General features: G+C 39.1%; 1 protein-coding gene across 1 annotated transcript in view; it reads right to left on the bottom strand.

The window, feature by feature from the left end:
* The window catches only part of NTN1 (netrin 1), a 440,610-nt gene that overhangs the window by 190,004 nt on the left and 237,411 nt on the right, over positions 1 to 13,195 (bottom strand). Inside the window, exon 3 of the mRNA XM_069073087.1 lies at positions 132 to 320. Within this exon, the coding sequence (XP_068929188.1) occupies positions 132 to 320 (189 nt within the window). The remainder of the gene's footprint in view (positions 1 to 131; positions 321 to 13,195) is intronic.

Raw genomic sequence — 13,195 nt, forward strand, 5'->3', positions numbered from 1 at the left:
AAACAGAGGAGGAAAAGGATTGCAGAAAGAGGGAACAGAGCTCAATGATTACTCAGATTTTAGCGGTCCTATTGGGGAGTGGAGAAGAGGTCACTTAAAATGTAAGGAGGTTCCCCCTCTGCCCCACTCACCCTTGCAGGCCTTTCTGTGAGTGATCGGTTTGTTCATATCTCGGTAGTAACCTTCCTTGCAGTAGTGGCAGTGGCGACCAGCAGTGTTGTGCCGACAGTTGAGGCAGACACCCCCGCTCTTGCGCCCGGACAGCTTATAGAGTTCCATGTTGAAGCGGCAGCGGCGGGCATGCAGGTTGCAGTTACAGGCTGCGGGAGCAGAGGGAGAAAGTGTCAGTTTGGAAGGTAGCAGTGAAACGTGGGGGCTGGAATAGACCTCTTCCATTTCTTTTCTTCCCTTAGCTGCTACTACCTGATCAGACCTTCTACTGTGAGAAAATACTCATTCTTACATAGGCCACATCAGTATATGTTAATTAAGCCTCTACTGGAGGCAGGGGGCCCTTGGCCAGGTGTTGGACATAAAACAAATGATAGTCAAACTCCCTAGAGAAGTTTATGGTATGGAACTGCTCTGGGCTTTCCTGTACGTACTAGACACAAGACTACACAGCAGAAACACCTCCCCACCCCCAGCCAATTTTACTGCATATCTATGAAGAGAGAGGAGTCACAAAGATATTAATATATTACTACCGGCAGATCTGAACATTGGTACTAGTACCCACAAAAGGCAAAAATAACCAAAGGAAGGCCTCTCTCACATCTGATAAATTTTCTGTACAGAGAGTTTTATGGAGCCATATGGACAAGAATCACACAGCATAAGACTGTTTATGATCCAAATCCAGAATGATGATATAAAAAAATCCATCAAAGAAGTGATGTCAAGTGCTGATGATAGCTCACGTTTAAACTTCACAAAATACTTTTCTACAATGACATTGACACATACATAGTACAGAATTCTGTATGTCTATATACATGCACATATCCATATGTGTGTACATGTATACTTGGATATATGCATGTGCGCACACACATATATCATATATGTGTTGGGCCTATGATTTCATTGGTATTGGGAGGTCCCTAATGAGGAAACCTCCTCTATCAATACCAATAGATACCTTCTCTTCAGCTTTTGGCTTTAGTCAGTTGCCTAGAGGCACAGAGAGGTTAACTGATTTGTCCAAAAGCACACAGCCAGTATATGTCAGAAGTGGCATTTGAATTCAGATCCTCTTGACTCAGAGCCAACTCTCAACATAACCTCTCAGTGTATTATTATTCCCATTTTACATATGGGGAAACTGAGGCTCTAAGAATTTAAGTTACTTGCTCATGGTCACAAAACTAGTAATTGTGTGACTCCTGAGTTCTCCTTCCACTATATCACACTGCCTGAACCAGATACATAAGAGTAAGGGGAAGGAACAAGCATTTATTAAGTGCTTACTATTTGCCAGATACTGTAAACAAGAGCTTCAACAAATATTATCTGATTCGATACATAAGACCCTATCCCTTTCTTGGAGAAGTTTTAATATGAAATATTATATATATATATATGCAACTAAGTTTACGATACAAAGAAATGTGATGAATATCATATGGGTGGTAGCTTTTAAGTAGCACTTAGAAGCAAGGGTTTTCCACTTACTAGAGGTTTTCATGTAAAGGCTATTGGGTGTGAAGTAGAAGAGATTCTTATTCATTACAGGTTGGGCTAAATGGCCTCTGAGGTCCCATTCAACTCTGAGATTCTGTGAAGGAAGCAAGTCTCCTGGCCCCTGACCCCTCTCCCGGGAGCCCAACCTCATACTTCCCTAGCCCCAAAGACAGAAGAGGCTGGTATTTCTTTGCCATATGTACCTCAGATCAACAAAAAGGTCTTTTAAAACAACTGGTCACACAAAAGACAACTAAGGAACAGAACATCAAAAGATCAGTTCCTTCTCTCCCCCTCCTCCCCTCTCCCGTCTCTTCAGAGCTATCAAGGACACCTCAAGTGACAATTGCAAGAACCTGGTATATGGTAAAGTATTTTATGCTTGTTTTCTTTGCTCTTTATTTTATTTTCTCTACACAAATGGAAAAATGCCCTGGGTAAGGCAAGCCACATCTGGACCTTTCTGCTCCACATGGAGGTGACACTCAACTCCCTGCCTGTCACCAGCCTCCTCCTCTAGAGAGACACCTTAATCCCTGATTCCTTCCTGTTTATCTCCTATTTCACTCGGAGAGAAAAATATTTGGTATTTGTTTCATTATCAAATTTCAAACTGAGCGGAAAAGGCAGCTTTATTATGGCCAGGAGGTCAGGGCTCTAATCTTGCCAACAGCCTAACACCCTGGGCAAGGCCAAACAAAACAGCTAAAGATAACTGGAAGAGAACCAAGGAATCAGAATCACAGCACGTTATAGCTGGAAGGGGACTTAAAGGTCAGCAAGCCTAACCATCTCATTTTACAGATGAGAAAACTGAGGTCCAATTGTGACTTGAGCAAAGTCACATGTCTACTTAGTTATCAGAGCAGGGATTTGATATACCATAGCTGTCTTCATTTGAGATTTAAACGTGAAGGGCCACAGAAATCATCTAGTTTAATTCTCCCTTGTTTTACAAACATGGAAACTGTTCTACAGAAGGGATACATATATATATAGATATATATAGATATAGATATAGATATCGGTCAAAACCTGCACCTGGACAGAAAGCTGATTCTACAACTGAGAAGGAGGAGAAGGTACTCTGAATGGCACTTGGAAAATGGTGCCATGTTTTTAATGATTCTAAGCTTCTACCTGGAAAAAAAAAGGGCTCATCTTTTAAAAAAAAATCCCATCGTTTTTAAAGTCAATATTCTCTCAAATGATACCAAATGTCTATCAGTCATGGAATACCCAGTCTCTGAAAAATTAAGGTTGTAGGTCACACAAGGGAAATGAATAGGTAATAAAGGTAATAGATGGTATGTGAACATTCTGTAACATGTACCATAAAGAGAGATGCATTCTGGAAATGGTGAAAGAGATATGAGAGATGTGTAAGCAGACAAAGATGTGGGCCAGTCATGTGGCCAAAGTGAGAGGTAAGTCATCAAAGGAAAAATACAAATGCATACAAAATAATTACATATAAGGTAGTTTGAGAGGGAAGGCATGTGCTGCTTGTGTTGCAGCTTGAAGGAACAGAAGTATTCTGTGAGCTGAAGGTAAGGTGGGGCATGGAGAAAAATCAAGCATAAAGGTATAGAGATGGGAGATAGAGTGTTATGTGAAGAACAGAAAGAGAACCAGTTTGTCTAGAATGCAGAAAATAAGAGGGAGAGTAATATACAATGACAGAGAATAGAGAAGACAAGGGAGGATTACAAAAGGTTCTGAAAGATAAATAGGAGAATTTATATTTTATTCTAAAGGCAATAAGCTGACTAAGTAGGGAAGGAAAATGATCAGATCTACCTTTAAGGAAAATCACTTTAGCAGCTGTGTGGAAGAGCTGGATTGGAGAGAGCCTGGAGATGGAGATCAATTAGGAGGCGTGGCAACAATCTAGAGAAGAGGTGATAAGGGAATCAATTAAAGTGGCCATTGTTTAAGTAGAGAGAAGGGGTCAGATCTGAGAGATGCTGTAGAAATATAAATGACAAGATTTTGCACTTGATTGGATATGTGAAGATAACATGTAGGTCAAAGGAGAGTGAGAAGTCTAGGATGATGATTAGGTTAAGGATCTGGGAGAAGGGTGGTTCTCTCAACGGAAAAGAGAAGTTTGGAAGAAAGGTGTTGGGTTTTGTTTTTTGTTATTTTGTTTTTTGAAGGAAAGATAATGTGTTTTATTTTGGATATGTTAAGTTTTCAGATATCTCTAAAACATTCCGTTTGAAATGTCTTATAGGCAACTAACTGGTGGTACAGAGTTGAAGCAGGGAAGAGAAACTGGAGAAACAGGCATAGAACAGAAATGATAATTAAACCCATGGGAGCTGACAAGGTCACAAAAAGGGAGTTTAGAGAAAAAAGAGTAGGGGGGCCCTGAAGAAAGCTTTGGGACCCACTGACAGTTACGGAGCATATGGATGGCGAACCAGCAAAGGAGAGTGAGAAAGGGTGGCTACACAGAGGGCAGGAAAATAGGAAACAGTAATATTACAAAAGTATTACTGTTTCCTATTTTCCTGCCCTCTGTGTAGCCATTACAAAAGTAATGTAGGAGGAAAGGGTGATCAGTAGTATCAAAAAAGGCAGATAAGTTGAAAAAGGATGAGGACTAAAAAAAAAAACATCAGATCTGGCAACGAAGAGGTAACTGGTCACTTTGGAGGAAGCAATTTCAGTTGGGTGATGAGGTCACAAGGCAGATTACAAAGAGCTGAAGAATGAATGAAAAGAGAAAGTGGAAGTAGAGAATAGAAAGCCCTTTCTAGAAGTTTGGTTGAGAAAGGGAGGGGAGATACACATACACATACACACATATGTGTACATATAGATATAGATAACTTGAGGTCACAATAGGGTTTAATAAAAAGGTTTTATTTTTGATTGGTGAAGACTTGGTCATGTTTGAAGGCAGTAGGGAAGGAACCAATTGATAAGAAGGAAGATTGGAGCTGAAAAGTAGGAAGAGGATCAAAAGTACATGTGACAAAAAAGGGCCACCTCATTGTCAGGCTGAGAGGGTGGAACACAATATCAAAGGATTTTGAGATAAAGATGAGAAAAGAAGTAAGTCATGTTAATCTCAATTTCCTCAGTGAAGTAAGAGGTTAGGTCTCTAAGAAAGAGAGAAAGGGAAGATGTGGGAGACTTGAGGAAAAAGAGAGGGTTTGGAAAAGTTTTTGTGGGGTGGGAGGCAGGGAATCTATTAGAAGGAATAAAAGATTGCCTCATTGCACTGAGGGCGCAGCTGAATTTGGAAAACATGAATTTGTAATGTACCAAATCAGCCCAATTATGTTCTTCCTCCAGCTCCATTCAGCAAAACATGTGAGTAGGAGTGGAGAAGGCAAATGTTGGGAGTGATGCAGGGCTGAGGTTTGGCAAGAGATGAGGAATGATTGACCAAGGAAGCAAGGGAATCATGTGCAGAGAACTGTACAGCTGAACTGGATAATGATGGAACCAAAACTGGAGAGGGAAGGAATTGAAATGAGAGAAGGGGTATTGGGGTAGGGGGTAGGAGGATGAAGAATGGGTTTAGAAAGGGTAAGGCACAGAGAGATGGGATGATAAAAAGTTACCGTCAGAAAAGGGTCAGAGTTTTGATTAAGGAAGTGGAAATTATGGGTAATAGTATTTATTTATTATCGTATTTATACTATACTATAAATAGTATTTATGGATAATAGTAATATTCAATGTGTGACCATCCTGAGGTATTGCTGAGATGGGATGAAGGAGTAAAAAGCTCATGAGATTTTAGGAGACAAGAATTGGGAGGTGAGGGGGCTTAAGGGTGCATCAACACCGATACGGAAGTGCCCTAGTATAAGGACAAGAGTTGGAAGAGGATAAAATTGTAATCTAGATGTTAAATTCCTTGAGGAAGGAGGAATGACCTGGAGGCTGCTGTCACTGTGTAGTGAACTCTGTGTAGAACTGAGTAGAAAATGTTGATACTATAAAGCCAAAATGTCCTAAAATGTGAAGATTCCATTTGTCTTCAAGGACCTCTCCTGTTTATGACGAACTTCCAAAAATCTGTGAGTTAGTGATCCTATCTGCCAGTTCTTTTCTGTATCCTGGGATGTAGCTCATTTGGATCTGGTGACTTAAACTCATTAAGAATATGTAGATGCTTGCTTATTATCTATTTAGTTTTAATACAACGAAATACAAAAAATATTCATTAATGAATGGATGAACATGAACAAAAAGGCATTTATTAAGTGGCTATTATGTGTCAAGTCCTGTGCTAAGCACTAAAAATATAGTACCTGCTCTCATTCCAATATGGGAACAGCATTTTAAAGAGGTTTTAGCTGCAAGTTAGATGGAAAGACTTGGTGGTCCCTAGGATACAACAGCAAAACAGAAGGTAGAGTATCTTCCTTAATATTTCCACTGGTAAAAACCATACCTATTTGTGATGCCCCATTCATCTTCGTGCTGCCCTTGCCTCTACTCTAGATATTATCCTTATCTCCTTCCCATCAGAACCTTGGACTTAATCTCTGGATCTCAGAGCCCTGATAATTGAGATTTTGCCTCATCTTGCCTAGAAGCAGACCTTCATGTCATGTCCCGGCCAGATTCACACCATGAGGCTTTCAGATGTTATTGGCTGCTGAGAATGCAGCATCTAGCACCTGTGAAGACAGTTGACAGGTCACATCTCCATAAGGTTAGCTTCCCTGAAAATGGATGCAGCACCAGTTGATAACAGAATTGGTAGGCTGGGGGCACTGCAATTCCTGGAACCCATGACATCTGGATCCCGGGCTGATTCCATCAGAGTCTGAGGGAAACTGCTATAGGGAGGTAGTGGTTCAGGTGGTGGTAGTGATGGTGTTTTTGACACATTTGGCAATGTTTTCTTCTAGATCTCCCTCAGGACATCTTGCTGCTTCAGCTAGATTAAGCTTGCCTATTGAGTGCTAGGAATAGTAGGGAATACAAAGATAAAAATAAGTGAGCCCCTGTTCCCAAATTTTTTTATTGGGGTAGAGGGGACAAGAAGATACAAATAGTTAAGTAAATACAAACTACAGTTATCCCTTCCACATCTGACTTTCCCCATCATGGTTTTAGTTTCAATATATTATATGTCAGCATAAGAAATTAAATGGTATTTTTTTTGGAGTTTTGCATAAGCCATGAAGGCCAGCAGATAACACAGAGCCTATGACCAAATATTTAACCCAAATTTTACAATAAGGTACTGTAAACACCCCATAAAAGAAAAAATTCAGACTTCTCTAATACAAAAGGAGGACCAGAAAATTGTACAAAGATTTTCCAGATCACAGACGCTCATGCCCCTAACCTCACAATGTGGAAGGCATAACTGCATATACAAATAACTTCGGAGAGGAGGAAGAATGCCAATGACTCGGGGGATTTGGGAAGGTTTACTGCTGCCACTTGGTTTCTTGAAGGAGCTCAGCATTCTGAGAGGCTGAAAAAAGGACAGTTGCTAGGCATGAAGAATAGTGGTCTACAAGAAACAGGAAGATCAATTTGGCTGGAACATAGAGGGTATAACAGGGATGGAATACCAAGTCAGTCTAGAAAGATAGACGTAAAATTGAAAAGGGTTTCAAATGCCCAACAGAGGGATTTATATTTTTACCTAGAGGAAACAGGGAACTCTTGAAGCATCTTGAACAAATTAGTGAAATGTTCAAAATTCTGCTTTAACTATAACTTTCACAGCTACATGGGGGATAATTGGAGAGAAAAAGAGGGAAATCCACTGAGAGGTTATTACACTAGTCAACATGAGAGGTAATGGTGGCCTAAAACTAGAGCAGTGGCCATGTAAATGGAGAGAAGGTGAAGGATGCTACAGATACTGGGAAGGCAGAGTCTACAGTGGAAGCAGAAAGAGTGTTACATCTGGAGTCATGGAATGTGAGTCCAAATTCTGGGTCTGCTGCTTACTATCTGTGTAACTGTATACAAGGTGATAATGCTCTTTACCTCATCTCCAAAGTTAAGAGAGTTGGATCACATGATTTCTGAGGTTCCTTCCAACTTGAGCTCTATGGTCTCATGACTGACTTATTTAGCTACAACTTCTTCATATCTTTTGGTTTCATTTATGAAACAAGAGACCCAGGAAATAGAAGTGGGACTTGGAATCACGAAAGGAGTGGTTGTTCACTCTTTCAACACTTAGCTGTGAGATGATGGGCAAGTCACTTAACCTCTCTGATGTTCAGTTTCCTCTTCTGTAAGATGAAGATGATGATATTTATGGTGCCTACTTTACAAGTTATTGTGAAAATAAAATGATATAAATTTAAGCATTTTGTAAACCTTAAAATCTCTATAAATATCATCTACTAGCATCCTAAGAAAAAAATTATATGCCCACACTCTTTGCCTCCACTTTCTCACTTCCCAAGTCTTCTAGCATTTGACTTAAAGTGTGTTTCAAGGTTAATAATTTCTTTTCCCCCCAGAATTTATTTATTTTTAGTTTTCAACATTTATTTCCACAAGATATTGAGTTCCAAATTTTCTCCCCATCTCTCCCCTACCCCCCCACCCCAAGATGGCAAGCATACCCCTTCCCCCAGTCTGCCCTCTCTTTTATTTCTCCCTTTCTTCCTCCTTCCCCCTTACTTTCTGGTGGGGCAAGATGGATTTCTATACCCCACTGCCTATACATCTTATTTCCCAGTTGCATGTAAAAACAATTTTTTAACATTTGTTTTTAAAACTTTGAGTTCCAGATTCTCTCCCTTCTTCCCTCCTCACCGCCCCCCCCCCGTCCCTCCACCCCTGCCCTGGTTAATAATTTCTTCATTTCTATAGAAGAGGGCATCTCCTTTTGATCTCTTTTCAACTTTAAAACTAATGACCACTTGGATGGTCTCTCTTCCCTCAGCTTTTATAACACTTCTCCATCCTGATTCTCGTACTTGTCTAAGGACATCTCAGTCTCCTTTGCTAGAGAAGTATCTCCCAACTATGGATGTCCTCCAAACTCTGTGTCCTTGGACATCCTTTTCTTCTCTCTTTACACTATCTCTTTTGGTGATCTCATAAGCTCTCATTATCATCTCTTTGAGGATGATTCCCATTTTAATAAATCCAGACCATTCTCTCTCTCCAGAACTCCACTTCCACCTCATCAACTCCCAACTGGATATATTAAATCAGCATGTCAAAATCTGAAACATTATCTTCCCTAAATCCCACCACTCTTCCTAATTTCTCTGTTTCTCTTGAGAACATTTTGTCAATTCCCCAAAATTAAAAAATTCAAGGATTATGCACTTTCCCTCACCTTTCTTATGCAATTAGGTTCCACATCTTGTCAAGTGTACCTCAAAATCATTCAATCAGTCAACAAGTTTAAAGCCAAAGCCAGCTCCAGAAATCTGGCATTTGAAAAGAAATCATTGCCTTAGCCCACCATATCAGAAGAAATAAAACCATCCAGAGATGTCACATAAGAGAGGGCTTGGTTCCATATCTCTTACAAATCAAAAAAGCTATTGAAATAAGCTGGGGTTTGGGGGCAGGAAAAATAATAAAATAGATTAAAACCTTTAGCAAATATTAGTAAAATGAGGAAAACTAAACTGCCAGTAAGAAAAGTGAAAACACAGACTATGAAAAATAAAGAAAATTATTTGAAACAATTCTACCCAATTACATAACAGATATCTTAAATGAAATGAATATTTACAAAAATACAAAACACACAGATTAACAGAACAAGAAGCAGAGAATCTAAATAAACCAATCTCAGAAAAAAGAATTTGAACAAATCATAAATTCTATCACTCAAAGAATTAGCTCCAATTTTAAATAAATTGTTTTCAAAAAGAGGGGAAAATGGCATCCTACCAAATTCTATGAGGCAATATGGTCCTGATATCAATGAAAATATACTGAATAAAATATTAGCAAAAGGACTATGAGAACATATTAAAAATACTACATAATATGACCAGATGAAATTTATGCCAGGAATGTAGAGTTGCTTCAATAGTAGGAAAACTACAAACACAACTAACCATATAAATAACAAAAACAAAAATCAACTTTCATCTTAAAAACACTTGAAAACATAGGAATAAACAAACTGGTTCCCTGATATTGTAAATAGTAGCTAACCATAAAGCATCGGCAAACATTATCTGTAAATGAAAAACACTAGAGGCTTTTTCCAACAGAATCAGGGGTAAAGTAATAATAATAATAATAATAATAGCATTTCCATAATGCTTTAAGGTTTGTCAAACACTCTACACGTATTATTTCATTTATTTTGATTTTCCACAACAAGCCTATGAGATAGATGTTATCATTGAGGCAGAGTTGAAGTAATTTGCCCAGGATCACAGAGCTTGTAAGTGTGTAAGGAGGGATTTGAATTCAAGTATTCCTGCTTCAAGTTCTGCAATCAATTCACTACATCAGTTGTCATTATTATTATTAATATGGTTCTGGAAATGCTAGCCATAGCAATAAGATAAGAAAAGGAAATTTAGGAAATAAACACAGGCAAAAGACAAAATACAAACATCACTTTTTGTAGATAATACAGCTTATTTAGAGAATCCTAGAGGTTATGATGTTACTTTTGTAACATCAACTAACTTAATGAGAGAAGCAGGATATGAAATAAATACCCACAAAATTAATCTTTCTATATATTTCCAACAAAACTCAGCAGGAAAAGATAGAGAAATTATAACTAAAGAATGTAACTTGAAATCTGCTTACCAAGGCAGAATATAAAAATTATGTGATTGTAACTACAAAACACTTTTACAAAGTGAACTTAAACAACTTGCTAGGAATTAACTGATCATTAGCATGTGCTAATATAATAAAAATAATTTTTCTACCTACATTAATTTATAGGTTCAGTGTCATACCAACCAAACTACCAAACCCAACAACTCTGTGAGGTACTACATTTATTATGATTCCCTGTCTCCAGAGGAGGAAAGGCCTTGCTTTATAAAACTAAGCAAAAATTATAACAATTCATCTGGCAGAACAAAAAGTCAAGAATTTCACAGGAAATAATGAAAAAAAAGGGGGGAAAGAAAAAGCTTAGTACCATATATCAAACTATGCTGCAAAGAAGGAATCACTTAATTTGACACTGGCTAAAAAATATAAAAGTTGATCACTGGAGCAGGTTAGGCACACAAAATCCACGAACAATTGAATACAGTGATATAATGCCAGGGGCACCAACTAGTGAGGTAACAATGTACTAGTCAACAAAATGTTCTGGGGAAATCTGGAAAGCAGGTTGGGAGAAAGTAGGGTTAGACCACCATCCTACACGGCATACCACAGATACAAATGGATGTGACCCAGATATAAAAGGTCATATCACATAACAAATTTAAAGGGGAATGGAAGGAGACAGACATCTTTTACAGCTATGGAGACAGAATACTGACAGCAGGAAAAAAGCCAAGGGATAAGGAAAGGTTGAAAATTGGGAAGAGAGAAGGGGAAGACAGAAGGAACTAATTCGTAATGAGTCGGGAAGGGATAGAGTCACAGCCTTAGTAAGGAGCAGGGCAATTTCATCCTCTGACATGGAGAACGGAAGATGAGGAGGGGCAAGATGATACTCAAATTATGTGAACTATGGAATTTGGAAGGAAAGGGAATTCATGACAGCCTCAATCTGGGGAGCAAAGTAAGAGGTGAGGGACTCTGCTGGGAGAAAAGGGAGGTAGAAGAGGTGGTGTTTAGGTTAACTTGAGAGAAAAAGGCTTGGCACAGAAATTTCTTTTCTCTTACATTGCCACCATCTTAGTTTAAGGTCCTTATTACATCTTAAAATGACCTAATGGGTTTCCCAGATTCCAGTCTCTCCTTTACTAAGTATCTCCATACAGCTGCCAAAATAATGTTCTGAAAGTACAGGTCAGACCATGTCCAAAATCTTCAGTAGTTCCTTATTGGCTCCACGGTAAAATACAAACACCTTGGCTTGGCATTTAAAGTCAACTCTGGCCCAGCCTACCTTGCCATCAAAATGTGTGGGAAGAAAGAAATGAATGTGAAAGATGTTGGAACCAACTTTTTCTCCCATCCAGTTAACCAATGTTAACTATTTCTCTCCCATTCCTCTTAGTAGAGTACCTTGCCTCTTATATTGCTCAAAAAATGGAGGCTGTTACCATTATTACTCTTACGTCTCTAGGTTTTAACAAAACTAAGCTGTTTCCCAAACTCAGCTTTCCATCTCCTGCCTCAGTGTCTTTTTATGGGCTGTCCTCCAAGGCTGATATATACTGGCCTGTTCACCTTTTTCTTCTAGAATCCATTTCTTTCCAAGCAACTTCTTTTTCCTGATTTCCTTCATTGTTATTCCCTCTTACAACTTCCCTCCTCCCAATTATATTGTATTTACTTATCAGGGTAAATGCTTTATCTAGTAGAAGATAAGCTTTCAGGTAGAATGTTTTTGCTTTGTGTCCCAAGTGCCTGCCTAGCCGAGCACACACACAGTTGGATCTACAAAAGTGCTTGTTCAATGGACTTGAATTGAATGTCAAGATTGATTTGATTCACTTCTTCCAACAGCCTACCAACTTATTTTTAATTCAACAAATATCTCTAATTTAAAGTATCAGCAGGAAAGCTGATGCTTATAGAGGGTAAAATTGGACTATTTTTAACTCCTTGTATTCTCCTTTTGATCATCTCCACAGCAACCTCCAATAAAAATTAAAAGGCCTAAAAGTGAAATAAAATAAAAAGTACAAATTTTTCTGGATCTTTATTTATCTTTGATAGGAGAGTTGATCCAAAATAAAATGCCCAACACACGGATCAAAGTGGAAGAAAAATGTAAAACTTCTCTCTTTGAAAAGGCTTTCACTAAATCAAAAGCATCAGTCAAGGAAGTTGGGGTTTCCCTTCTAGCCAAGGACTGGCTTTAGATTCAAGATAAGTGCCCAAGAGATCAGTAGTCTGTGTTTATTGAGTGCTTAGGAAGCTTTAAGGCAAGGCTGAACACAAAGTAACCTTCTTTCAACAGTGCTTGTAAGACCCCTAACAGAGCTAAGCAAACACTACAGAAACAGGTTCTTCACACCTGTGTCTGTTTGGAAAGCCAGCCCCCTTTTGTCAAGCCGTTAGACAAAGGAGGCTAGAGGATCCCCTCACCTTTCTGCCCCCCCCTCCGGCCCCCCCTTGCCCCCCACCCTGAAATCAGACTCTCTCCTCTCTAGCCAACAAGAGCTTCGGGAAAAGATACCCCTAAGGTCTGGTAATGCTGCCTCTTTCGAGATAGAAAACCAAAACTTGGGAGGGGGAGGGGAGGTAGACAAGGGAGTACAGGGTCAGACTACCCTGGCTCCTACTAAAGCATCAGGGGTGATGTGGAGAATAATAAGAGGATATTTCGTGAGGCCATAAAGTATGGTGACATACACAGTCAAGGTTACCAAGGTGAGAAGTCACTCCTGTGGCCATGCACCAGATTGGCACAGAGACAGTCTATTGTCACTTCTAGCTC

The sequence above is a fragment of the Petaurus breviceps genome, unplaced genomic scaffold (assembly GCF_028583685.1).
Source record: "Petaurus breviceps papuanus isolate PSGF00001 unplaced genomic scaffold, PetGlider_PUasm1.0 90865, whole genome shotgun sequence".
In the NCBI taxonomy this organism is placed as follows: domain Eukaryota; kingdom Metazoa; phylum Chordata; class Mammalia; order Diprotodontia; family Petauridae; genus Petaurus; species Petaurus breviceps.